The sequence below is a fragment of the Pristis pectinata genome, chromosome 9 (assembly GCF_009764475.1).
Source record: "Pristis pectinata isolate sPriPec2 chromosome 9, sPriPec2.1.pri, whole genome shotgun sequence".
In the NCBI taxonomy this organism is placed as follows: domain Eukaryota; kingdom Metazoa; phylum Chordata; class Chondrichthyes; order Rhinopristiformes; family Pristidae; genus Pristis; species Pristis pectinata.
The window spans coordinates 6,322,595-6,348,908 of record NC_067413.1 but is presented as its reverse complement, the minus strand read 5'-3'; the positions used below and the strand labels follow the sequence as shown (position 1 = coordinate 6,348,908).

Here is a 26,314-nt window from a genome sequence, read left to right as displayed (position 1 = left end):
TGTTCTCCTTAACATCTTGAAGGCTTCAATCAAATTATCTCCAAAACTCCAAGGGCTTTGATGCCTGGTTTGTGCAATCTCCACATAATATAGAAACATAAAATATAGAAGCAGAAGTAGGCCATTCAGATCTTTGAGTCTGCTCTGGCATTCCTGACGATCATGGGTGATTCTCTATCTCAATACCATATTCCCACTCTCCCCATATCCCTTGGTGCCTTTTGTGTCAGGAAATCGATCTTTCTATAAAGATTCAGAGACTTGCCCTCCATAACAACAACTGACCCGCACAACCCGAACCCCAACCTCAGCAACGGAACACTACACACCACCTCTTGCACTGCCATGGACTTGTCTGTTTTTTTTTTCATTAACGTCTTGTTTTGCACAGTCTTTTTTCTTCAGTGTCTGGTATAATTTATTATATTTAAATTCTGTGCGTTGTCTGAACTTATGTGCCTGTGGTGCTGCCACAAGCAAGTTTTTCATTGTACCTGCACCTCACTGCACTTGTGCACATGACAATAAACTCGACTTGACTTGACTTAGTCTTCTGTGGTAGACTTCCACGGGTTCACTTATCTTTGTGTGAAGATATTGCTCCTCATCTTAGTCTTAAGGTTCTTGAGGCTTGTGATCCTTGGTTCTAAAGTCCCCAGCCAGGGGAAGAATGCTTTCCACATCCAGTCTGCTGAGTCCTGTCAGAATCCTCTCAGAATCAGAGTCAGATTTATTGTCATTGACATATGACGTGAAATTTGTTTGTTTCATGTCATACGTCAGTGATAATAATTCTTCTAAGTTCCTTTAGATAAGATCTTTATTAGTCACATGTACATCGAAACAACACAGTGAAATACGTCTTTTGCGTAGAGTGTTCTGGGGGCAGCCCGCAAGTGTCACCACGCTTCCGGCACCAACATAGCATGCCCACAACTTCCTAACCCGTACGTCTTTGGAATGTGGGAGGAAACCGGAGCATACGGAGGAAACCCACGCAGACACGGGGAGAACGTACAAACTCCTTACAGACAGCAGCGGGAATTGAAACCGGGTCACTGGTGCTGTAATAGCGTTACGCTGACTGCTACAGTACTGTGCCAGGATACAGGCCCCGTCAACACAATTTTGGAGTGGGGAAGGCTGAGAGGGGATCTGATAGAGCTATAAAAAATTAGGAAGGAACTGGATAAGAAAGATAGTTGGAAATCTTTCCCCACAGCGGAGGCGTATAAGTCTAGAGTGCATAGGTTTGGGGTAAGAGGTTTAGAAGGGACCTGGGGAAGAGTTTTTTCATTCATGGGGTGGCTGGCATCTGGAATGCATTGCCTGGGTTGGTGGTGGGGACAGGAACTCTCACAACATTTAAGAAGTATCTCAATGAGCATTTGAATCACCAAAGCAAACGACCAAGTGCTGGTAAACGGGATTAGTATAGATGGTCAGCATGGAAATAATGGGCTGAAGGGTCTGTTTTGGTGCTATACAATTCTATGACTGTAATCCCTCCTCACAGGACTGTCCCACCATCCAAGGAATCAGTCTAGTTAACCTTTGCTGTACTCCATCTATGGCAAGTATACCTTTCTTTAGGTAAGGGTATAGAACTTCAAAGACTAGGGGTATGGAACTTAGAAGACCAAAATGCACAGAGGTGTGGATAATTGTAGCAAGCCCTAGACTACAGTAGCCTTGGATAATTGTAGCAATCCCCTGACAACTCAATCTCTCCTCAGGTGACTGCTCCATCACCCAAGAATCAATCAGTCTGGTGAACCTTTGCAGTCTAGACATCAATCTGGTAATATATTCCGTACTTCCACCAAGATTAATTCCATCAAGCAGCAAACATAATCAAAGATCCCACCCACTCCAAACATTCTCTCTTCTCCCCTCCCAATGAGCAGAAGATACAAAAGCCTAAAAGCACGTACCACCAGGCTCAAGGACAGCTTCTATCCCGCTGTTATAAGACTATTGATCTGTTCCCTTGTACAAAAAGATGGTTCTCTGGTTTCCTTCCACATTCCAAAGACGTACGGGTTAGGAAGTTGTAGGCATGTTATGTTGGCGCCGGAAGCGTGGCGACACTTGCGGGCTGCCCCCAGAACACTCTACGCAAAAAGATGTATTTTATTGTGTGTTTCGATGTACATGTGACTAATAAAGATATTTTATCTTGACCTCACAATCTACCTTGTTATGGCTTTGCACCTTATTGTCTGCCTGCACTGCACTTTCTCTGTAACTGTAACACTTTATTCTGCATTCTGTTATTGTTTCCCCTTGTAGTCCCCCAATGTTCTGAGGTGATGGAATGATCTGTATGGATGGCAAGCAAAACAAAGTTTTTCACTGTACCTTGTACATGTGACAATAATAAACCAATTTACCAATTTAATGTAACCATCCTTTGAAATGTTATGTGAATCCTGCATATCCAATTTCCTGTAATAGTAAAGATCCATAAGGTGACACAGCAGCCAGTTTTAGGGTCAGCATGCACAGCATTTATTGATCCATTTGTATTTACAGACACATATGGTTATAAACCCAGATTTAGATGAAGTTCTGTGACCTCATTCAGAAACAATCTGACCAATGGTACTGATCAGCAATTCATTCTTCTGCTTTAGTTCCAACCAACGCTCACAGTTCAGACAGATTCATGCTTCTGTTTTCATTCACAGGATTAAGGAGCCTTGTCCTAGTATCACCTCGATTCACATGAATGGTTGGCATGTGAACACAGCAGGAAAGCTCATAAACCATGAAGTGCAACACAACAGGAAACTTCAAATAAAACTCATAATAAACCTGGATAAATACTGAAATGCCTAATTAAATTTTGGAGAGGCTTTCAGTTTTGTGGATGGATTTGTCGTAGGCCATTTGGTCCACTGAGTCCATGCCAACCCACTTACACTAATCCTACTCTGATCTCCTTCTGTTCTCCCCACATTCCCATCAATTCCCCCCAGATACTACCCCTCACCCACACACTAGGGGCAACTTACAGCGGCCAATTAACCCACCGACCGGCACATCTTTGGGATGTGGGAGGAAACCAGAGCACCCGGGGGAAACCCACGCGGTCACAGGGAGAATGTGCAAACTCCACACAGACAACACCCGAGGTCAGGATCAAACCCTGGTTGCTGGAGTAGTGAGGCAGCGATTCTACTAGCTACACCACGGTTCCACCACAATGCAGCTAGTTAGCAGTTCCCAAACTTAGGATTGCAACCCATAATAAAAAATTTGTCAATGTAAGGTTAGTGTGATTGTTTATCATTTGCCAAGAAGTTATCTATTCAACAGAAGTCTTAACCTGAAAGATAAACAGAAAATGCTGGAAATAGTCAGCTGGTTAACAGCGCCAATCGGGAGAGAAACAGAATCGGGTCTCAGGTGAAAAAACCCTGCATCAAAACTGGAAAAGTGGGAACACGAGTGTGTTCTAAATTGGCGAGAGGGAGGGGTGGAGGGAACATAGAACACAGAACACTACAGCACAGTACAGGCCCTTCGGCCCACAATGTGGTGCCGACATTTTATCCTGCTCTAAGATCTATCTAACCCTTCCCTCCCACATAGCCCCCCATTTCTCTATCATTCATGTGTCTATCTAAGAGCCTAACGTCCCTAACGTATCTTCCCCCACAACCTCTGCCGGCAGTGCGTTCCACGCACCCACCACTCTCTGTGTAAAAAACTTACCCCTGACATCCCCCTTATACCTTCCTCCAATCACCTTAAAATTATGTCCCCTCGGGTTAGCCATCGTCGCCCTGGGAAAAAGTCGAGGGAGCCGAGGGAATGTCTGTGATCAGGTGCAATACCAAACAACCACGGTGAGGAAGGACATGTGGGTGTGGAAGTGAGTTCTGACCAAGTCCTTATCAAAGGGGAGGAGGGAAGCCATCAAGGGAAGACGCAGAAAAAGAGGCAGGTGTCAGAGAGAGGAGTAGCACTTCCTCAAAATGGCAGCACCAGAAGGAATTAAAATGTTTCATTTGCAGTAAAAAGGTCACAAGTAGGTGTTGTTAAACATACATGAGGAGCATTTTAGGGTGATAGATTATTTCCAGTGTTTAACTGGGGTCATGTTAAGAGACAGTTTTCAAAGCTCTAGAGGACCATTGCCATTGCTGGGACCATTGAGCCAAAACGAGGAGGGGAGAGGTTTTTATTTAAATGTATTCATTTTTGGGGTATAATGACACACAGACAGGGGCAGCATTTATTGCCCGTCCTTAAGTTCGTCCGCACTGAGTGACTTGCTTGGCCATTTCAGAGAGCAGTGGAGAGCCAATCACATTGGTGGGTCTGGAGTTACATATTGGTTTGACTGAGGAAGGGCGGCAAACCCCCTCTCCTCAGGGATGTTAATGAACCAAACCTGCCTTCACAACAATTCAGTGGCTTCTCAGTCACCATTTCTGATACTGGGGCCTTTATTTAGGTGCGTGCAACTGTCACGGTGGGACTTGAACTCACATCCCTTGATCATTAGTCCAGGTTTCTGAAATAAAAACAGCAAGCGCTGGAAACACTCAGTAGGTCAGGCAGCATCTGTAGAGGAAGGAATAATGCTTCTGGTCAATGACCCTATTCATATTTCCTACTGACATAGACAAAGGCTATTTGGCCCACTGTCCACGCCATTCTGATGAATCCCATTCCCCACTTATTTTCCTGTAACCTTTTCTCTCATTAACTACCCCCTGATTCTCCCATCATCCACTAGGGGTAACTTGCAATAACTAATGAACCCACCAACCAGCATGTCTATGGGATGTGGGAGGAAACCGGAGTACCCGGAGGAAATCCGTGCATTCACGGGGAGCACGTTCGTACTCCAGGCAGATGGCACCAGAGGTCAGGATTGAACTTGGGTCAGCAGAGCTGTACGGCAGCAGCACTACCTGCTCTACCACAGTGCTGTGCTGAATCATTGACACTAGTTCTCTCTGACCCGCCGAGTATTTTGGGCACTGTTTTTATTCTAGATTTCCAACCGTCCCTTCAGTTTGAAGTCTACTGACATAAATGTTGCCCCGCTGTATGTCTTCTTACCCGATTGATTGTGACCAGGGACCACACTGCTTGAAAGGGCAGATTCAACAGGATCTTTTGAAAGTGGGGAGGGAGTTGGAGAAATAATTGGAGGGGGAAGAACAGAGGGAGTGGATCCTATCGGAGAGACCTTTCAAAGGTGCTGAACTGTCTCTCTGTATTGTACCAGGCTGTGATTCCATGGAATGTTAATCCTAGGCCAATAATGGATGAAGGTCAAACATCAGCCCCACACACACACACACACGCGCACGCACACACACGCACACGCACACACGCACATGCACACACGCGCGTGCACACACACGCACAGGCATGCACACACACACAAACACACAGACGCGCACACACACACACACACACACACACACACACACACACACACACACACACACACACACACACACACACACACGTTAACAAGAAGAATGAAGTTCAAAATAACCATAAGGAGTCAAGGTGCTAAGAATTCCCACTCTCCTCCACTTCACAATTTAGTTTCATTGTAAGATACTACATTAAGTAGAACATTTCCTCTTTCAAATGACTTACAAAAATCCCAAGGAATTAATAGGATGCATTCTCATTTAAACATTACTGGAAGTGATAAAGCATGGATAAATGATATCTACGTCTGAAACCAAGAACCGGAGGAAACACAACAAGAAGAAATCTTAATTATGGAGTGCTTCATTCCCAGAATAACCAAAACACCATGCACAATGGAATGAAGATACCTATTAAATAGTGTTTAGTCTGACAGTGTGCGTACAAGGGTAGCTTCAGGTCTTGCTTCAGTTCTGTTTTCCTTGTGACTTTAAGCAGAAATGTAAGGAGGGGGTGGACCTTTCTCAGGGATTACAACAGCCTCATCGTAGGGTGGCAGAAGAACCTAACGGTGAAAAAAAAATTATGTTACAGAAAGAAAGAAGAATGTGTTCCAACCTCCGTCTCTCTGCCACTGCACTGTCCGAATTGTTTTCAAAGATAAAGTCACTCCTATTTCTGTTGCATTTTTCACAGCCTCCTGACACCGCAAACTCATTCACAGAACTTGTTGTCCCCAGACTGAGGAGGTTGGGAAGAGCCAACAGCATTGTGCTGGAGTTGGAGTCACATGTAGGTCAGACCAGGTAAGGGTGGCAGGTTTCCCCCCCTGAAGAGCACCAGTGAACCAGATGGGTTTATACAACAACAGTCACCATTACTGAGCCCAGGTTTCTGCTCCAGTTTAGTTAATTACTTCCAGTTAAATTTCCCAGACGGGATTTGAACTCATATCTCTGGATCAGCCACCATTTTGAGGAATGGTGGAGCAGTCTAGAAGCACAGGATCACCTACTCGTGCTCCTGATTCTTATCAATGGTCCAGAGTCACACAGTATCTCCCTCCTTAAACAAGGCTGGTTACAGTGTTCTGGCTGTGGTTTTACCAGCGCCCTGTACAGCTGTTGCAAGTCTTCCCAAAGGAAAAGAACTCTTGCTGTGTGTAACAAGTGCCTGGGTAAAGAACTGAAGAGCTGTAATCTACAGAGCTATAGGCTGAGGTGTGGGAAATAGAATAAGCCTAAATATCTTTTACACAGCCAAACGACTGACTTCCTTTATGAGGTTAAATTTCTGTGATTTTTGAAGCTGCTGTAATTCAATGTCGCTGAGAAAATGCAATGAATAGGAATCTTCAGCCTCACCTACTCCCCAGCCAACGTTTCAATTCACCAGCACTGGCAAGAGCAGGGCGCCCTGTCCGTCTGACATTTCCACTGAGCATCAGTGCACCTCCTCACAGAGGCATAGAACGTGGAACATAGAACACAGAGCAGTACAACAGGCCCTTCAGCCCACAATGTTGTGCTGAACTAATTAAACTAGTAATTAATTGCCTAACTAAACTAATCCCTTCTGCCTGCACAATGTCCATATCCCTCCATTCTCTGTACATCCATGTGCTTATCTAAGCACCTCTTAGAGGCATTTAATATCTGCCTCCACCACCACCCCTGGCAGCGCATTCCAGGCACCCACCGCTCCCTGTGTAAAAAACCTGCCCTGCACATCTCCTTTGAACTTCCCCCCTGACCTTAAATACCTTCCCTCTAGCATTAGATATTTCGACACTGGGACAAAGATATCGGCTATGTACCCTATCTATGCCTCTCATAATTTTATAAACATCTATCAGGTCTCCCTTCAGCCTCCGCCGCTCCAGAGAAAGCAACCCAAGTTTGTCCAACCTCTCCTTATAGCTCATGCCCTCTAATCCAGGCAGCATCCTGGTGAACCTCTTCTGCGCCCTCTCCAAAGCCTCCACATCTTCCTATAATGGGACGACCAGAACTAAATGCAATACTCCAGATGCAGTCTAATGAGAATTTTATAAAGCTGCAACATAACTTCCTGACTCTTGAACTCAGTGCCTCAACTAATAAAGGCAAGCATGCCATATGCCTTCTTTACCGCCCTATCAACCTGTGCAGCCACTTTCAGGGAACTATGGACTTGGACCCCAAGATCCCTCTGTACATCAACACTGTTAAGGATCTTGCCATTAACAGTGTACTGTCCCTTTACATTTGATCTCCCAAAGTAAAACACCTCACATTTGGCCGGATTAAACTCCACCTGCCATTTCTCTGCCCATATCTGCAACTGACCTATATCCTGCTGTATACTTGGACAGTCTTCTCTGCTATCCACAACACCTCCAAACTTTGTATCATCTGTGAACTTATAAACCCACCCATCTATATTTTCATCCAGGTCATTTATATACATCACAAACAGCAGAGGTCCCAGTACAGATCCCTAAGGAACACCACTAGTAATGAATCTCCAGCCAGAATAAGTCCCATCAACCACTACCCTCTGTCTTCTACGGGCAAGCCAGTTCTGAATCCAAACGGCCAAGTCACCGTGGATCCCATGCATCTTAATCTTCTGGGTGAGCCTGCCATGAGGGACCTTGTCAAATGCCTCACTAAAATCCATGTAGACAACATCCACAGCTCTACCTTCATCAATCACCCTCATCACCTCCTCGAAAAACTCAATCAAGTTGGTAAGACACGACTTGCCCCGCTCAAAGCCATGCTGACTGTCCCTAATAAGGCAATGGTTTTCCAAATGCTCATAAATCCTATCTCTAAGAATCCTCTCCAAAAGCTTCCCTACCATTGACATGAGATTCACTGGTCTATAATTTCCAGGATTATCCCTATTTCCCTTCTTGAAGGATGGAACAACATTAGCTACTCACCAGTCCTCCAGGACCTTGTCTGTGGCTAGAGAGGACACAAAGATCTTGGTCAAGGCCCCAGCAATCTCACTTCTTCTCTCTCTCTCAATAACCTTGGGTATATCCCATCAGGCCCTGGGGACTTATCCACATTAATGTTCTTTAAGAGACCCAACGCTGCCTCCTTCTTTATCTCAAAATACCCCAGCATACTAGCACGCTCTACACCGATCTCCCCATCCTCCACCTCCTTCTCCTTGGTAAATACTGATGCAAAGTTCTCACTTAGAGCCTCACCTACATCCTCTGCCTCCAATTACATGTTCCCTCCCTTATCCATGAGTGGTCCTACCCACTCCTTAGTTATCCTCTTGCTCTTGATGTATGTGTAGAATGCCTAAGGATTCTCTTTAAGACACAGAGTAAGAAAGCACAGAAGCAGGCACTTTGGCCCTTCGGCCCAACTGGTCCATACTGACCAAGATGCCCATCTAAGCTCGTCCCATTTGCCCGTGCTTGGCCCATATCCCTCTAAACCTTTCCTATTCATGTAACTGTCCAAGTACGTTGCTGATGTACCTGCCTCAATCACTTCCTCTGGCAGCTCGTTCCATTCGCTGACTGCTCTCTGGGTGAAAAAGTTGCCCCTCAGGTTCCTATCCAACCTTTCCCCTCTCACCTTAAACCTATGCCCTCAATTCCCCAACCCTGAGAAAAAGACTGTGCACATTCACCCTGTCTATGCCGCTCATAATTTTATACATCTCTAGAAGATCACCCCTATGCTCCAATGAAAAAAGTCCCAGCCTGCTCAACCTCTCTCCATAACTCAGTCCCTCAAGTCCCGGCAGCATCCTCATAAATCTTCTCTGCTCTCTTTTTCAGTTAATTGGCATCTTTCTTGCAGCAGAATGGCCAAAACTGAGCACAATATTCCAAATGCGGCCTCACCAACATCTTGTACAAATGCAACATAACATCCCACCTTCTATACTCAATGTCCTGACTGATGAAGGCCAGTGTGCCGAAAGCCTTCTTTACCACACTGTCTACTTAAAATGCCACTTTTAGGGAAGCATGACCTTGTATTCCTAGGTCCCTCTGTTCTACAGCACTCCCCAGGGTCCTACCATTCACTGTGAAAGTCCTGCCCTCATTTGTTCTCCCAAAATGCAATACCTCACAATTATCCAAATTAAACTCCATTTGCCATTCCTCAGCCCACTTACCCAGCTGATCACGATCCCTCTGTAAACCCTGATAACCACCTACACTGTCAATGACACCACCTATTTTAGTGTCATCTGCAAACTTACTGCCTTGAACATTCCCATCCAAATCATTGATATAGATGACAAATAGCAATGGGCCCAGCACCAACCCCTGGGGAACACCACTAGTTACGGGCCTCCAGTCCGAAAAACAACCTTCCACCATCACCCTCTGCTTCCTATCACCAAGCCAACTGTGTATCCAATTAGCCAGCTCTCCCTGGATCCCATGTGATCTAACCTTCCACAGAGGCCAGACGCAGGTTGGAGGAACAACAACTCATATTGCCGCCTTCGGAATCTCCAACCCGATGGCCTCAACATCGATTTCTCCAACTCCCTGTAACCCCACCCCTTCTTTTTCTACCCACCTCCCCCACTCCTTTGTCTTCCCTTATTCCTGTGGCTCCCTTCCCCCACCTTGATGACCTGCCCGTCTCTTCTCCTCCCCTCGCCCATCCTTTATTCCATGGTCCACTGTCGTCTCCTGCCGGATTCCTTCTTCTTCAGCCGTTTGCCTCTTCTACCTATCAGTTCTCGGCTTATTACATCTTCCCCCCTTCCCCCACCCACCTACCTTCCCCCTCTCACCTGGACTCACCTGTCCCCTGCCTGCGTGTACTCCTCCCCCTCCTCCCACCTTCTTATTCTGGCTTCCGCCCTCTTCCTTTCCAGTCCTGATGAAAAGTCGACTGTTTATTTCCCTCCATGGATGCTCCCTGACCTGCTGAGTTCCTCCAGCACTTTTTGTGTATTGCTCCATAGCAGCCAGCCATGTAGAACCTTATCAAAGGCCTTACTGAAGTACATATAGACCACGTCTACTGCCCTGCCCTCATTGATCTGCCCTTGGTTACTTCTTCAAAAAACTCAGTCAAATTCGTGAGAGATGACCTCCCACACACAAAGCTGTGCTGACTATCTGTAATCAGCTCCTGTGTTTCCAAGTGTTGTATATCTTATCCTTCAGAATCCCCTCTTTGTAACTTACCTACCACAGATGTTAGGCTTACTGGTCTATAGTTCCCAGGTTTTTCATTGCAGCCCTTCTTAAACAAAGGCACAACATCAGCCACCCTCCAGTCTTCTGGCAAGTCACTGATCGCAAACGATGATGCAAATATCTCAGCCAGGGCTCCCACAATTTCTTCTCTAGCTTCCCACAATGTTTTTGGAAGGTGGTGACTTTATGGCCTATCCTGCCCCAACATTTTATGATGCTCCCTTAAATACGTTGAACCAGAATTCACAACCCAATAGAGGGGGCAATGTGGATTAGGGGCATTTGTTACCAACATATCTCCTGAATTGAAGTATGAATGCACACATTGGAACCTTGGGCCTGTAATGGAGTAGGTCTGTAACCTGTTCAAGCTTCACACAAGACAGTGTGTCATTCAGCGACAGAGTTGCAGTCCACGCTTTCGCTACCTCAAGGAGGTTAGGATTGTGATTTGGTGAAGCATCTCTCAAAGGATACAAATGGATGGAAAAAGATGCAAATTTTAATTCAAGGCATGTTCTCATTGCTTACCGCAGTGTCGTTGGCCACATAGACTAGAACATCAGCTGAACGTCTGCCATTGATGTACCTGTAGCAGTTCCAGACACAACCGATCAGATATGCCTAGAAAGCAAAGAACATTACTGTTTCACTTTGTCTTTCAATCCCAATACATCACACTGCCATTTGCGAAACTTTGACAAACATAGTGCCCTGACCAAGAAGCTGTAGCAAAAATTATTTTTATATTTGTTTTTATCCATTTGTGGGAGGGATATTCCTGGCAAAAACCATATCAAGTAGCAACAAACAATGTGCTGGAGGAACTCAACGGGTCGAGCAGCATCTGTGGGAGGAAAGGAATTGTCAACGTTTCGGGTTGAAACCCTACGTCAATCCTGATGACATATTTGTTGCTCCAGATTCCAGCATCTACAGTCTCTAGTGTCTCCTCAGCCCAGGCCACATTGACCACAAGGAGGTGGTGAACCACTGCAGTCCTTCTGGTGAAGGGGTTCACATTAAATCCCCTCCACACATTACACCTGTGCTTGCTCACTGTCTTTAGCTCCTGATTAAGCACAATTCCAGTTTTAAAACTCTCATCCTATCCTTCCATTTTCACACCCCTCTGTCTCTGTTTCTCACTCTCTGAGATACTTACACTCCTCCAATTCTAGCCTCAGAATCAGAATCAGGTTTATTATCACTGACTTATATGACGTGAAACTTATTGTTTTTCACCAGCAGTACAGTGCAGAGACATAAAAGTTACTATAAATTACAAAAGAAATAAATAGTGCAAAGAAAGGACTAACGAGGTAGTGTTCATGGGTTCATGGACCATTCAGAAATCGGATGATGGAGGGGAAGAAGCTGTTCTTGAATCATTGAATGTGGGTCTTCAGGCTCCTGTACCTCTTCCCCAATGGTAGTAACGAGAAGAGGGCATGCCCCGGATGGTGAGGGTCCTTAGTGATGGATACCACCTTCTTGAGGCACGGCCTCTTGAAGATGTCCTCGATGGTGGGGAGGGTTGTGCCTGTGATGGAGCTGGCTGGGTCCACAAACCCCTGCAGCTTCTTGCGATCCTGAGCATTGGAGCCTCCATACCAGGCGGTGATGCAACCAGTCAGAATGCTCTCCAACATATGCCTGTAGAAATTTGCAAGAGTCTTTAGCTTTTTTTCTCTTGCTCATTCCCAGATTTAACCTCCACCATTGGCAGCTGGGCCTTGAGAAGTCTGGGCCCAGAACTCTGGAATTCCCTCCTGTAAATATCTCCATAGAACCATAGAACAATACAGCACAATGCAGGCCCTTCGGCCCACCATGTTGTGCTGACCTTCAAACCACTCCTAAGACTATCTAACCCCTTCCTCCCACATATCCCTCTATCTTAAATTCCTCCATATCTCCCTCTCATTACCTTGCATTAAGACTCTCCTTAAAACATATTTCTCTCACAGACTGTTTTTTACCACCTTCCCTGATAGGATCAATACTTAAAACAGAAAATGCTGAAAAATCTCAGCAAATCAATATTTAGCTTGATAACTACTTAGAGTCACTGAGTAATACAGCACAGAAACAGGCCCTTCTGCCCAACTCGTCCATGCTGACCTAGACGTCCACCTGAGCTCGTCCCATTTGCCCACATTTGGCCCATATCCCTCTAAATCTTTCCTATCTATGTACCTGTGCAAATGTCCTTTAACTGCTGTTATTGTACCCGCCTCAACCACTTCTTCTGGCAGCTCGTTCCATATATGCACCACCCTCTGCATGAAGTTGCCCCTCAGATCCCTTTTAAATCTTCCCCCTCTCACCTTAAACCTGTGCCCTCTAGTTTTCGATTCCCCAGCCCTGGGAAAAAGACCGTGCACATTCACCCTGTCTATGCCCCTCATGATTTTATACACCTCTTTTAGGTCACCCCTCAGTCACATACGCTCCACTGAATAAAGCCCTAACCTGCCCAGCCTCTCCCTATAACTCAGGCCCTCAAGTGCTGGCAACATTCTCATAAATCTTCCTTGCACTCCTTTCAGCTTAATGATGCCTTTCCTATAACAGGGACGACCAAAACTGTACACAATACTCCAAGTGCGGCCTCACCAGTGCACACTGCAGTAGCTGGGCACCGGTGGTGGGGGGAGTGAATGTTTAGGGTGGTGGATGGGGAGCCGATCGAGGGGGCTGCTTTGCCCTGGATGGTGTCGAGCTTCTCGAGCATCATCGGAGTTGTAAGCATCCAGACAAGTGGAGAGGATCCCATCCTATTCCTGACTAGTGCCCAGTAGATGGTGGAAAGGCTTTGGAAAGTAACAATTTGCCTTTCAAATTGCTCAATATTCTGTAGATGAGAAAACCTGTTCAAACTGGCTACCTCCAATGGTTGGGACTGCAGCCACATGGAACCCAGACACACTGGAATTCTTTGGCACTGCACAGGGAAATCCTTTTCCCTGATCCTACACCAGCCAGACTGATGTAGGATCAGTGTCCCCATTCATTGACACCAGGATTCCTGGAACTGTGGATAATATGGAAGAAGTTAAGCTTAGTTTACTTTTTCACTTATTTACTTCAGAAGGTAGAACATAGAACAGTGCAGCGCAGGAATGGGCCCTTCAGCCCACAATGTCTGTGTTGAACACAATTCTGAATTAAACTAAATCCCATCTGCCCGCACATGGTCCATCTCCCTCCATTCCTTGCCTGTTCATGTGCCTGTCGAAATGCCTCTGAAACGCCACTAGAGTATCTTCTTCCACCACCTCCCCTGGCAGCCTGTTCCAGACACCCTTCACCCTCTGTGAAAAAAACTTGCCCCCTCTCACCTTAAACTTATGTCCTCTTTATTTGATATTTCCATCCGGGGTAAAAGATTCTGTCTACCCTATCTACGCCTCTCATAATTTTACAAACTTCTATCGGGTCTCCCCTCAACCTCCGACATTCCAGAAAAAACAACCCAAGTCTGTCGGCATGGTAGTTTAGCAGTTAGCGTAATGCTATTACAGCGCCAGAGAACCAGGGGTTCAATTCCAGCCGCTGTCTGTAAGGAGTTTGTACGTTCTCCCCGTGTCTGCGTGGGTTTCCTCCGGGGGCTCCAGTTTCCTCCCACATTCCAAAGACGTACGGGTTAGGAAGTTGTGGTCATGCTATGTTGGCGCCGGAAGCGTGGCGACACTTGCGGGCTGCCCCCCCAGAACACTCTACGCAAAAGATGCTTTTCACTGTGTGTTTCGATGTACATGTGACTAATAAAGATATCTTAAATCTTATTCTCTGCTTATACCTCACGCCCTTTAATCCAGGCAGCATCCTGGCAAACCTCTTCTGTACCCTCTCCAAAGTCTCCACATCCTTCCTGTAATGGGGTGATTATTTTAATGTTTTAATGTTTTCAATCGCTTCTTAATTTTTTGACATTTTTGAATAATTGAATTTATTTTTAAAAACTTTTAAAATATCTTTAAAAATTACTTAAAGCAATCAGCAGCTTTTAAATGTCTCAGTATCCGAGACTTCTAATGAGTGTTGCTTGAGGTGTGACTCCGCCCCCAGTTCGACCTCCTATCAGAGGATGTCGAGGTGTGCAGGGGGCGGGGCCTCAGCAGTACGCCACCTGGTGACCACTTGTTGCCAAGGCCTTGCTGGAGACCTTGTGGGCGTGGGGTGGGGTTCAGTGCAATGTCCCTCCACATCCCTAGGTAACTGTTGGTGCCTGGGAACCGTGGGTGAGACTTGAAAATGGGCTGAAGCCACCTCAGTTCCAGCCAATGGAGACTGCAGATGCTGGAAGTCTGGAGCAACACACAAAGTGCTGGAGGAACTCAGCGGGTCAGGCAGCATCTGTGGGGGGAAATGGACAGTCGACATTTCAGGTCAAGACCTTTCATCAGGAGTAGGACGAAAGGGGAAGATGGCCAGTATAAAAAGGTGGAGGGATTGGAGAGCCACTGGGGGAAACCCACGCGGTCACAGGGAGAACATGCAAGCTCCACGTAGACAGCACTGGAGGTCAGGATTGAACCCGGGTCTCTGGAGCTGTGAGGTACTGGCTCTACTAGATGTGCCACTGTGTCACTATCACAGCGCTGGGAAGCTTCTGGGATTATAAAGGTGTAAAGGGAGTTGATTTTTATCAGGAAGTAATTCCTATATTCTCACTTTGGGAATTAGAATTGTTTTCTATTTTCAGAATGGGTATTAGGTTTAACCATAATTTTTACCCAAGTGCATGTTGCATTTTGGGAAGTCAAATCAGGGGACATATACAGTGAATGGCCGGACCCTGGGGAGTGTAATGAAACAGGGCAACCTCGAAGTACAAGTACATAGTTCGCTGAAAGCGGCGTCACAGGGAGACAGGGTGCTGAAGGCGTTTGGCACGCCGGCCTTCATCGGTCAGGGCATGCAGTACAGGAGACGGGATGTTACGTTGCAGTCATACAAGATATTGGTGAGGCCGCACTTGGAGTACCGTGCACAGTTTTTGTCGCCCTGTTATAGGAAAGGCATTGTCAAGCTGGAAAGAGTGCAGGGCTGACTTACAAGGATGCTGCCAGGACTCAGGGACCAGAGTTATAGAGAGTTTGGGCAGGCTAGGACTTCATTCCTTAGAATTTAGGAGATTGAGGGATGACCTCAGAGAGATGTATAAAATCAAGAGGGGTACAGATAGGGTGAATGCGCACAGTCTTTTTCTCAGGGAACGGAACTAAAAACTAGAGGGCACAGGTTTAAGGTGAGAGGTGAGTTATTTAAAAGGGACCTGAGGGGCAACTTAATCACACAGAGGATGGTGCATTAATGGAATGAGCTGCCAGAGGAAGTGGTCAAAGCATGTACAATAACAACATTTAAAAGACATTTGGATGGGAACATGGATGGAGGTGTTTAGAGGGATATGGGCCAAACACGGGCAAATGGGACTAGCTTAGTGGGCACCATGGTTGGCACGGACCAGTTGGGCCGAAGGGCCTGTTTCCATGCTGTATGACTCTATGACTCTAACAATTACCAGCTCTCCCTCAGATTCTGAATTCTGCTCCTTAATTTCCCTTCATATTTCCAAATCTTCCCTCTCCCCGGTTTCCCTTTCACCTCCATCCAACAGTCCCCCGCCACAGCCACACCTCTGTCTCAGTCCTCGGAGGCCAGCTCTATCACTCAGACGCTGTCTGGTAAAGCATCAGCGTCCGACGGTGGACATCAGATCCTGCCTGCTGAGAGCACACGACAAGGAGGGCCCAGGTCCAGTTAATGTCCAACCCTTGCCAATAACAATACTATGCCAGGAACTGTGCTGATTCACACTCTGTTTAATCCATTGACTAGGATTTACCTTGGCACCATCTGACATATATATACAGAGAAATATTTTCATATCCTAACAGAACTTCTGCTTTATGTGGGAGAATAAAGCTGAAAGTTATTTAAAAGGAGGAAGAAGCAGCAACACAAGGTACACAGAAATGTGTTATTTGATCTTATGCAATAGCATTCCTGTTCTATTTCCACAGGAAAGAAGGTGGGAGGGCAAGAAGAGAGCTCAGCCTCTCAAACCTACACTGCCATTCAGTGAGACTGTGATGGACCTCTGTCACAATTCCACCCACCCTTTTTTTTGATATAAACGCTTATTAACTAAAAGCTCTACAAAAAAGGACAACCAGTGTCAATACACTACATCTAAGACAGAAGAGAAGAAACAACTGAGCAACTACATAAAATAATTTGAACCAATACCCGCGAAACACACATGCAACATGACATCCGCTAACGCAACATGCAACACTTCAAATAAGAATTGCATTCGTACCGTCCACGACACCCCTGAGGGGCCCACTGAGCGCGGAACTCAACCAGGGTGCCCACGGAGACAGCGTGCAGCCTCTCCAAGGACACCCGCGCGCGCACGTAAGCACAGAAGACTGGCAGGCAGGCGGACCGGCCGGAACTCTCGGCCGCCCGTCGCCACATCCCGTGGATGGCCAGCTTGGCCAGGCCCAGCAGAAGACCCACCAGGAGATCCTCCGCGTGACCCGCCCCGCGCTGCACCGGGTGACCGTAGATCAACAGCGTCGGGCTGAAGTGCAGCCAGAATTTCAGCAGCAGCCCCTTCAGGTACGCGAAGAGGGGCTGCAATCTCTCACACGCCACGTACATGTGGTACACCGCCTCCTCCCGGCCGCAACACCCTCCACCCCAGGTCGCCGACGTACAGGGGGAGGACTCCCCCGTAGAGAGACCTCCACCAGGGACCCCCCTTGCCGCCCGCTGGCAAGACGGACCGCCACGGCGTGTCCTCCACCCACCCTCCTGCACGTTGGAAGTGTAGCAGCGGTTAGTTGAGACAGGTCCGCTTTGCCGAGCACCCACGGTCCATCCGCTGTGGCTGTCCGGAGCTTCCAGCTAACGGCCATTTTAATTCCCCTCCCCATTCCCACCCCGACATGTCTGAGCTCGGCCTCCTCCACTGCCAGGGTGAGGCTAAACACAAACTAGAGGAACAGCGCCTCATATTCCTCCTGGGCAGTCTACAACCCGACGGCACGAACACTGAATCCTCCAACTTCAGGTAACCTGCTCCCCCTCTGTCCCTTTTCTCTCTCCTCCTGATCCACCCAGGTCCTCCTACACCCTCCCCCCACCCCCATCACCCTGTTTCTTCCCCCTCCAACCACTTCATCTGCCCACCGCCCACACACCCCTCCCACTGGGTCACCCCCCCCCACTGTTCCCACCTGCCCTCCCCACCTCCATGCTCCACCTTCCTCTCCTATCAGATCCCACCACCTGCAGCCCCCTGTCACCCCCACCTCTCACCTCCCAGCCTCTGTCGCTGCTCCCACTCCCCCCTCCCACATCTGCCCATCACCCCCCCCTCACCTGGATCCACCCATCACCTGCCAGCTCTTGCTCCACCACTTCCCCTCACCTCTTTACACCGGCCATCTCCCCTCTATCTTTCAGTCCAGGTGAAGGGTCTCGACCCGAAATGTCAACTGTCCATTTCCCTCCACAGATACTGCCTGACCCGTTGAGTTCCTCCAGCTATTTTTTTTTGCTTGTGCTCTCGATTCTAAAACTATCGTTTTCCTTCCCATGAATTTATCCTCATGTTATTATTGTTCATTTGGTTAGCCCAGCCCATGAGAAGATTAGATTTCCCTGTGATTATTATCATGTATATAGCGCAAATATTTTGCCAATCGTTGCGTGAGTATCAGTTTTAGTTGTTATTAGGTGCTTATCCAACACTGACCCACTGATCATCTGAACTTGATAGCATTGCGGATCACAGATCACGGATCAGCACATCACAGAAACCGGCCTCCCCTCCATGGACTCCTGTCTACACTTCTCACTGCCTCGGTAAAGCAGCCAGCATAATCAAAGACCCCACCCACCCTGGACGTTCTCTCTTCTCCCCCCTCCCATTGGGTAGAAGATACAAAAGCCTGAAAGCACATACCACCAGGCTCAAGGACAGCTTCTATCCCACTGTTATAAGACTATTGATCTGTCCCCTAGTACAAAAAGATGGTTCTCCGGTTTCCTCCCACATTCCAAAGACGTACGGGTTAGGAAGTTGTGGGCATGCTATGCTGGCGCCGGAAGCGTGGCGACACTCGTGGGCTGCCCCCAGAACACTCTACGCAAAGAAGCATTTCACTGTGTGTTTGGATGTACATGTGACTAATAAAGATATCTTATCTTATCTTGACCTCACAATCTACCTTGTTATGGCTTTTCACCTTATTGTCTACCTACACTGCACTTTCGCTGTAGATGTGACACTTTACTCTGTATTCTGTTATTGCTTCTGTACGAATGGTATGCAAGACAAGTTTTTCACTGTACCTCGGTACAAGTGACAATAATAAACCAATACCAATACCAATTGCAGTTTGTGGGATCTTGCTGTGCAAAAAATTGCTGCCTTGTTTCCTACAAAAGTTGCTCCACTTTAATCGCACTGCAATGGTAGTTAAGTGTTTTGGGGATGGAACACATGCAGCTTATGTAACCTAAGGAAGGATATACCTGCCCCAGAAAAGGTGAATTGAAGCTTCACTATTTTGATTCCTGGAACAACGGGCAGCAGAGTGGCGCAAATGGTAGAGCCACTGCCTCACTGCGCCAGAGTCCCGGGTTCAATCCCGACCTCAGACACTGTCTGTGTGGAGTTTGCATGCTCTCACGGTGACTGCATTTCCTCCGGGTACTCCAGTTTCCTCCCACACCCCAAAGACGTGCAGGTCAGTTAAATACCCGATGTAAAATACCTCTAGAGTAGGTAGGTAGTTGGCGAGAGGGAGTTGAACATGAGAGAGGGGAGAAGAGTGAACGTCCAGGGTGGGTGTGGTCTTTGATTATGTTGGCTGCTTTACCGAGGCAGTGAGAAGTGTAGACAGAGTCCATGGAGGGCAGGCCGGTTTCCGTGATGTGCTGATCCGTGATCTGTGATCTGCAATGCTATCAAGTTCAGATGATCAGTGGGTCTTCAGCCCACAATGTCTGTGCTGACCACGATGCCAATTTAAACTACACATCTGCCTGCACATGGTCTGTGTCCCTCCATTCCCTGCCTGTTCATGTAGCTGTCTAAATGCCTCTCAAGCTTTGCTATCGTATCTTTTTCTTCCTCCACCCCGGCAGCCCGTTCCAGGCACCTGCCACTCTCTGTGTAAAAAACTTGCCATGTAAATCTCCTTTACACTTTTCCCCTCAAGAGACTCAGATTGTCGACCCTGTCTATGCGTCACATAATTTTATGTTCTTCAGTCAGGTCACCCCTCAGCCTCTGACATCCTGACAAAAGAAAGAAACTGCTGTACGCCTTCTTTACCACCCTATCCACTTGCATTGCCACTCTCAGGGAGCTCTGGACTTGCACCCCAATGTGCATCAAACATCCTGCCATTTACTGTACACTCTCCCTGAAAGTTAACCTCCCTAAGTGCAACCCTTCACACTTGTCTGGATTAAACTCCATCTGCTACTTCTCTGCCCACATTGCCACATGGTTTATATTCCGATGAATCCTTTGACAACCTTCCTCGCTGTCCACAACTCTGTCAATTTTCATGTCATCTGCAAACTTACGAATCAGCCCACCTACATTTTCATCCAAGTCATCTATGTACATCACAAACAGAGGTCCCAGCACTGATCCCAGACTGGTCACAGACCTCCAGTCGGAATAACACCTCTCCACCACTACTCTCTATCTTCAACGGCCAAGCCGATTTTAGAGCATTTTCACAGAATCACACAATTGTTATGGCGTGGATGGAGGAGGCCATTCTGCCCATAAAGTTTATGCCAGCTCCTAGTAAACCAATCCCATGAGGAGGATTTGGAAAGGGATATAGAAAGATGAAGTGAGAGGGCATGGAGATGGAAGATGGAATATAATGAGGCAAAATGGGAGATTATTCACTTCAGCTGGAGCAATAGTAAAATGAAAACAACGCACTGCAGACGCTGGAATCTGAAGCAAAAAAATTAGCTGCTGGAGGAACAGCGGGTCAGGTAGCATCTGTGGAGTGAAATGGACAGTCGACGTTTGAGGCTGAGACCCTTCATCTGGACTGAAAGAGCAGAGGGGAGAGAGCCGGTATAAAGAGGGGTGGCAAGCGACAGGTGGATCCAGGTGAGGAGGGGTTAAAGGCAGATGGAGGAGGGAAGACAGAGGCCGGGAGGTGATAGGTGGAGGCGACAGAGGGCTGCAGATGGTGGGATCTGATAGGAGAGGAAGGTGGAGCATGGGACCAGATAAGGGAGGTGGGGAGGGCAGGTGGGAATGAGGTGGGGGGGGGGGGTGGAGAGAAATGGAATAATAGATTGTTCTTACAATGATTAAAAGAACTAGTTTTTGAAACACTGGAAGTAACCAAGGAATTGACTGTGGACGTCAGGAAGGGGAAGTTAGGAGAACACTGAGGGGTCAGGGGTGGAAAGGGTGAGCAGCTTCAAATCAATATCTCAGAGGATCTGTCTTGGGCCCAACACATTGATACAATCATGGAGAAGGCACACCAGTGGCTCTACTTCATTCGGAGTTTGAGGAGATTTGGTATGTCACCAAAGACACTAACAAATTTCTATAGATGTACATTGGGGAGGATTCTGACTGGTTGCATCACCGCCTGGTATGGAAGCTCCAATGCTCAGGATCGCAAGAGGCTGCAGAGGGTTGTAGACTCAGCCAGCTCCATCACGGGCACAACCCTCCCCACCACTGAGGACATCTTCAAGAGGCGATGCCTCAAGAAGGCGGCATCAATCACGAAGGGCCCTCACCACCCGGGACGTGCCCTCTTCACATTACTACCATCGGGGAGGAGATACAGGAGCCTGAAGACCCGCACTCAATGATTCAGGAACAGCTTCTTCCCCTCTGCCATCAGATTTCTGAATGGTCCATGAACCCATGGACACTACCTCGTTATTCCTTTTTTTTTGCACTACTTATTTATTTTGTAATTCACAGTAATTTCATCCCTATGCACTGTGCTGCTGCTGCAAAACAACAAATTTCACATCATATAAATCAGTGATAATAAACCTGATTCTGATTCTGGGCCATGAAGGCAGAGTAAGGAAGGAAAATGATATGTTGGTCTTTATTGCAAGAAGGATGGAATACAAGAGCATGGACATCTCGTTGCAACAGTACAGGCCTTCAGTGAGGGTATAGTTTTGGTCTTTAAGGAAGGATATAGTGGACAGAGCTGGTGGGTTGTGAGGTGAGTGAGTTAACCCATGAAGAAAGGCGGAGGAAGATAGGCCCACACTTACCTTAAAGGCCAGAATAACACTGATGAAAAAGACAACAATCAACAACAAGCATGTTGGGTTCATCGCCGTGATGTCCTCCTTGTATGGCAAGTCGTCAGGCTGTGGAAGCAGAACACAAGAAGCAAATTATCCCTGGAGCTGCTGGTATTTGGCATCAGACAGAAGTTCGCAGCTCCCATCCCCACCTCCATTCCAAGCACTGAAGCTCTAGTTGGCTATGTTGGGCAGACCACATTGACACGGCCTCCTGAAACAGTCGTTCTCTCCTGAGCTCTGTCCTGGGAAGGGGTTCTCAGGTGGAGAGAGGAAAAAGAATTCAAGCCCCCTGGAAGAAATGTGAAGGGGACATAATTTTAAGGTGATTGGAGGAAGGTATAAGGGGGATGTCAGGGGTAAGTTTTTTACACAGAGAGTGGTGGGTGTGTGGAATGCACTGCCAGCAGAGGTTGTGGGGGCAGGTGCATTAGGGACATTTAAGAGACTCTTAGATAGACAGATGAATGATAGAAAAATAGGGGGCTATGTGGGAGGGAAGGGTAAGATAGATCTTAGAGCAGGATAAAATGTCGGCACAACACTGTGGGCCGAAGGGCCTGTACTGTGCTGTAGTGTTCTATGTTCTATGTTCTAAATGTAAAAGGATGGGAAAGGTTTGGAGGGAAATGTGCCAAACACAGGAAAATGGGAGGAACACAGTGCAGAAATGTAGTGAGCATGGACAGAGTTGAGCCTGTTTTCCGTGCTGTGTAACTCTATGGCTCTATGCCCACTGATTCCTGGGAATCTCTGGCCCACAGTGGAGAAGGAACATTGAAGGCAACACCAAGAACCTTGGAGCTCATACATCACACAGAAGCTCTGTGGATGGAGTGCATCACCTCACAATCTACCCGCCCACCACCCCACCAGGCACCTCCTGCCCTGCCGGTGGAAGAATCCACGGTTCCCACATTGGCTTCGTCAATCACCTCAGAAACCCAGCGTGGAAGGAAGTCACCCTCAAGTACATGTGTGCACAGGTACAATGATCCTGGGGGACCACCTGAGAAGACTAAAAAGTTGATTGTTGACTTCAGGAAGGGGAAGGAGGGCGAACATGCGTCAGTCTACATTGGGGGATCGGCGGTGGGGAGGGTCAGCAGCTTTAAATTCCTGGGCGTTAACATATCGGATCCTGTCCTGGGCCCAGCACACAGATGCAATCATAAGGAAAGTGCTCCAGCGTCTTTACTTTCTTAGGAGGTTAAGGAGGTTCGGCTTGTCACTGAACACTCTAACAAACATCTAGAGATGTACTGTGGAAAGTATCCTGACTGGTTGCATCATGGTCTGGTACGGCAATTTGAATATGCAGGAACGTAAGAAGCTGCAGAGATTAGTGGACTCTGCCCAATACATCACGGGCACATCCCTCCCCACATCAGTAGTACCTACAGGAGGAACTGCCTGAAGAAGGCAACATCCATCATCAAAGATCCCCACCATCCAGGCCGTGCCATCTTCTCGCAGCTACCATTGGGCAGGAGGTACAGAAGCCTGAAGTCCCACACCACCAGGTTCAGGAACAGCTACTTCCCTTCAACCATTCGGTTCTTGAACCAACCGGCACAACCCTAATCACTACCTCAGTACAGCAACACTGGGAACACTTTGCACTAAAATAGACTTTTTTTTGTTCTAATTGCATTCTTTCTTGAAAAAGTTGTATATAATTTATGTTTTTCTTGTGAATGCTGCTTCTCTGATGTTATGTGCCTGTGATGCTGCTGCAAGTAAGTTTTTCATTGCACCTGTGCACACATGGACTTGTGGAGATGACAATAAACTCGACCTTGACTTTGAAGATCATTTATTTCCTACCAGTTGTCGCAAGTAGTCCTGGATAGAGTTCGGGTAGACAACCACGCTGATTGCTACAAGAGTGTTGAGGGCGAAGTCAAAGATCTGGTAACAGAAGAATGGGATGATCCATGCGCTGCGTTGCTGGAAGACAAGAAGGAACGAAGATGCACGAACTGCAAGCAGTGACCTGTCAAACTCCTCCCTCTGGGCCTTTATTGCAACAAGTCCACAGTGCTTAGGCTGTGGTCTAACTAGTACTGCATTGTACTCCCAGACAACCTTATCACTGTCTTCATATTGCTGTTTGTGGGAACTTGCCTTGCACAGATTGGCACAGCATTTTCCTGCACTATAATCAAGAACGAGAGGGTATGGGTTGAAGGTGAGAGGGGAGAGATTTAATAGGAACCTGGGGGTGGGGGGGGGTAACCTTTTCACCCAGAGGGTGGTCCATATATGGAACGAGCTGTCAGAGGAAGTGGTTGGGGCAGGTACAGTAGTGTAGCGGTCAGCGTAACACTTTACAGAGCCAGTGACCCGGGTTCAATTCCCGCTGCTGTCTGTAAGGAGTTTGTACGTTCTCCCCGTGTCTGCGTGGGTTTCCTCCGGGTGCTCCAGTTTCCTCCCACATTCCAAAGATGTACGGGTTAGGAAGTTGTGAGCATGCTATGTTGGTGCTGGAAGCGTGGCAACACTTGTGGGCTGCCCCAGAACACTACGCAAAATGATGTATTTTGCTGTGTGTTTTGATGTACATGTGACTAATAAAGATATCTTAAAAATCTTACATTAACAACATTTAAAAGATATTTGGACATTTACATGGATAGGGAAGGTTTAGAGGGATATGGGCAAATGGGACTATCTTAGATGGGAACCTTGGTCAGTATGGACCAGTTGGGCTGAAGGGCCTGCTTCCATGCTGTATGACTCTATGACTCTATAACAGTGACTGCACTCCAAAAGGTGCTTTGGGAAAGACCCAATGCAGATGTGAAATGTGCCCGAGCAAAATAGCATTCCTTCAATTCACATCCACGCTGGGATTGCTTTGTAGGAGCAGAGCAGAAGGGTCAAGTGGCCTGTACTTATTTCTTACAATTTACTGAACATTCCTTTCTGGAAAAATATGAAATCACTTTTAATTTTAAAACTTACAGATGTGAAAATATTGCATTGACTTTCATCAAACTGAGAATGCTTTGCAAAATGCATAATTCAAAACAAAGGGTTAGAATTTGCTCAGCTAAACCAAAGCCACGGAGTTTTAGCTGCAGAGTGTCAGGGCCGTGTGTCTGCCCTGTTCTTCCTGTACCTTGTATGCACCGTAAGTGGCCATCCCGCAGATTGTAATCATAAGCAGCGAAATTGCAGTCGCAATGCATATACCTGGAACAGAGAAACAGGAGTCACACGCAGCATAAACTACTTGCTTCTGGATGCCGTCTGACTGCAAGAGGGCTGTAATTGTTAAGTCTGAATATTGACCAACTACCTGGGAATGATGGTGGAGGGGTTAAACTACTGGACTAGACCAAAGCTCTAACTTTAAGAAGTCAAACCTCACTGTGGGAATTGGAACACTTAAATTCCAATTAATTAAATGTCAACTTTAAGGTTGGAATGGAGTCGCCAGGGTTGTTCTTGGAGTAGGGAGAGTGGAGAGGGCTTTGTTTGGGGTAGACGAGACTATGACTGGTTTAGTCAGAGTTGCAGACTCCTACACGTTCTCAGCGAAAACATCTTCCTCATCTCCCCCTTTAATCCTTCTATGAATTACTCTAAATCTATGCCCATGATATTTGACCCCTTTGCAGAAATAAGCCCTTCCTATTCATTCTATCCAGGTCCCTCTCAATATTTTCTGCCTTAATCAAGCCTTCTGCATTCCAAAGAAAACAACCCCAGTTTATCCAATCTTTCTTTGCAACCCTTTTTGTTCCATTGCTGGTAACATCCTGGCAGATCACTTCTGCACCTGCTTTATCTTCCCGGTAATGTGATCAGAACTATCCACAGTGCTTAGGCTGTGGTCTAACTAGTACTGCATAGTTTTAACATCACTTCCCTGCCTTTATCTTCTGTGCCTCAACCAATAAAGGAAAGCATCCTCCATGCCTCTAAATTCCTGGGGGCCTTAACACTTCAGATGACCTGTCCTGAGCCCAGCACATAGGTGCAATCACAAGGAAGGCGTGCCAGTGTCTGTACGTTCTTAGAAGGTTAAGGAAGTTCAGATTGTCACCGAACACTCTAACAAACTTCTACAGATGTACACTTGAAAGTATCCCAACTGGGTGCATCGTGGTCTGGTACGGCAATTCGAATGTGCAGGAATGTAAAAAGCTGCAGAGAGTAATGGACTCAGCCCAATACATCGCGGGCACATCCCTCCCCACCATCGGTAGTGTCTACAGGAGGTGATGCCTCAAGAAGGCGACATCCATCATCAAAGATCCCCACCATCTGGTCTGTGCCATCTTCTTGGGCAGGAGGTACAGAAGCCTGAAGTCCCACACCACCACGTTCAAGAACAGCTACTTCCCTTCAACCATTCGGTTC

General features: G+C 47.1%; 1 protein-coding gene across 1 annotated transcript in view; it reads right to left on the bottom strand.

Moving 5' to 3' along the window:
* Positions 1–5,548: 5,548 nt before the first annotated feature.
* Positions 5,549–26,314, bottom strand: part of laptm4b (lysosomal protein transmembrane 4 beta) — a 59,799-nt gene continuing 39,033 nt past the window's right edge. Inside the window, exons 3-7 of the mRNA XM_052023502.1 lie at positions 25,068–25,141; positions 23,771–23,893; positions 21,911–22,009; positions 11,120–11,212; positions 5,549–5,971 (exon numbers count right to left, since the gene is read on the bottom strand). Coding sequence (XP_051879462.1) covers positions 5,897–5,971; positions 11,120–11,212; positions 21,911–22,009; positions 23,771–23,893; positions 25,068–25,141 — 464 coding nt within the window. The 3' untranslated portion in view covers positions 5,549–5,896. The remainder of the gene's footprint in view (positions 5,972–11,119; positions 11,213–21,910; positions 22,010–23,770; positions 23,894–25,067; positions 25,142–26,314) is intronic.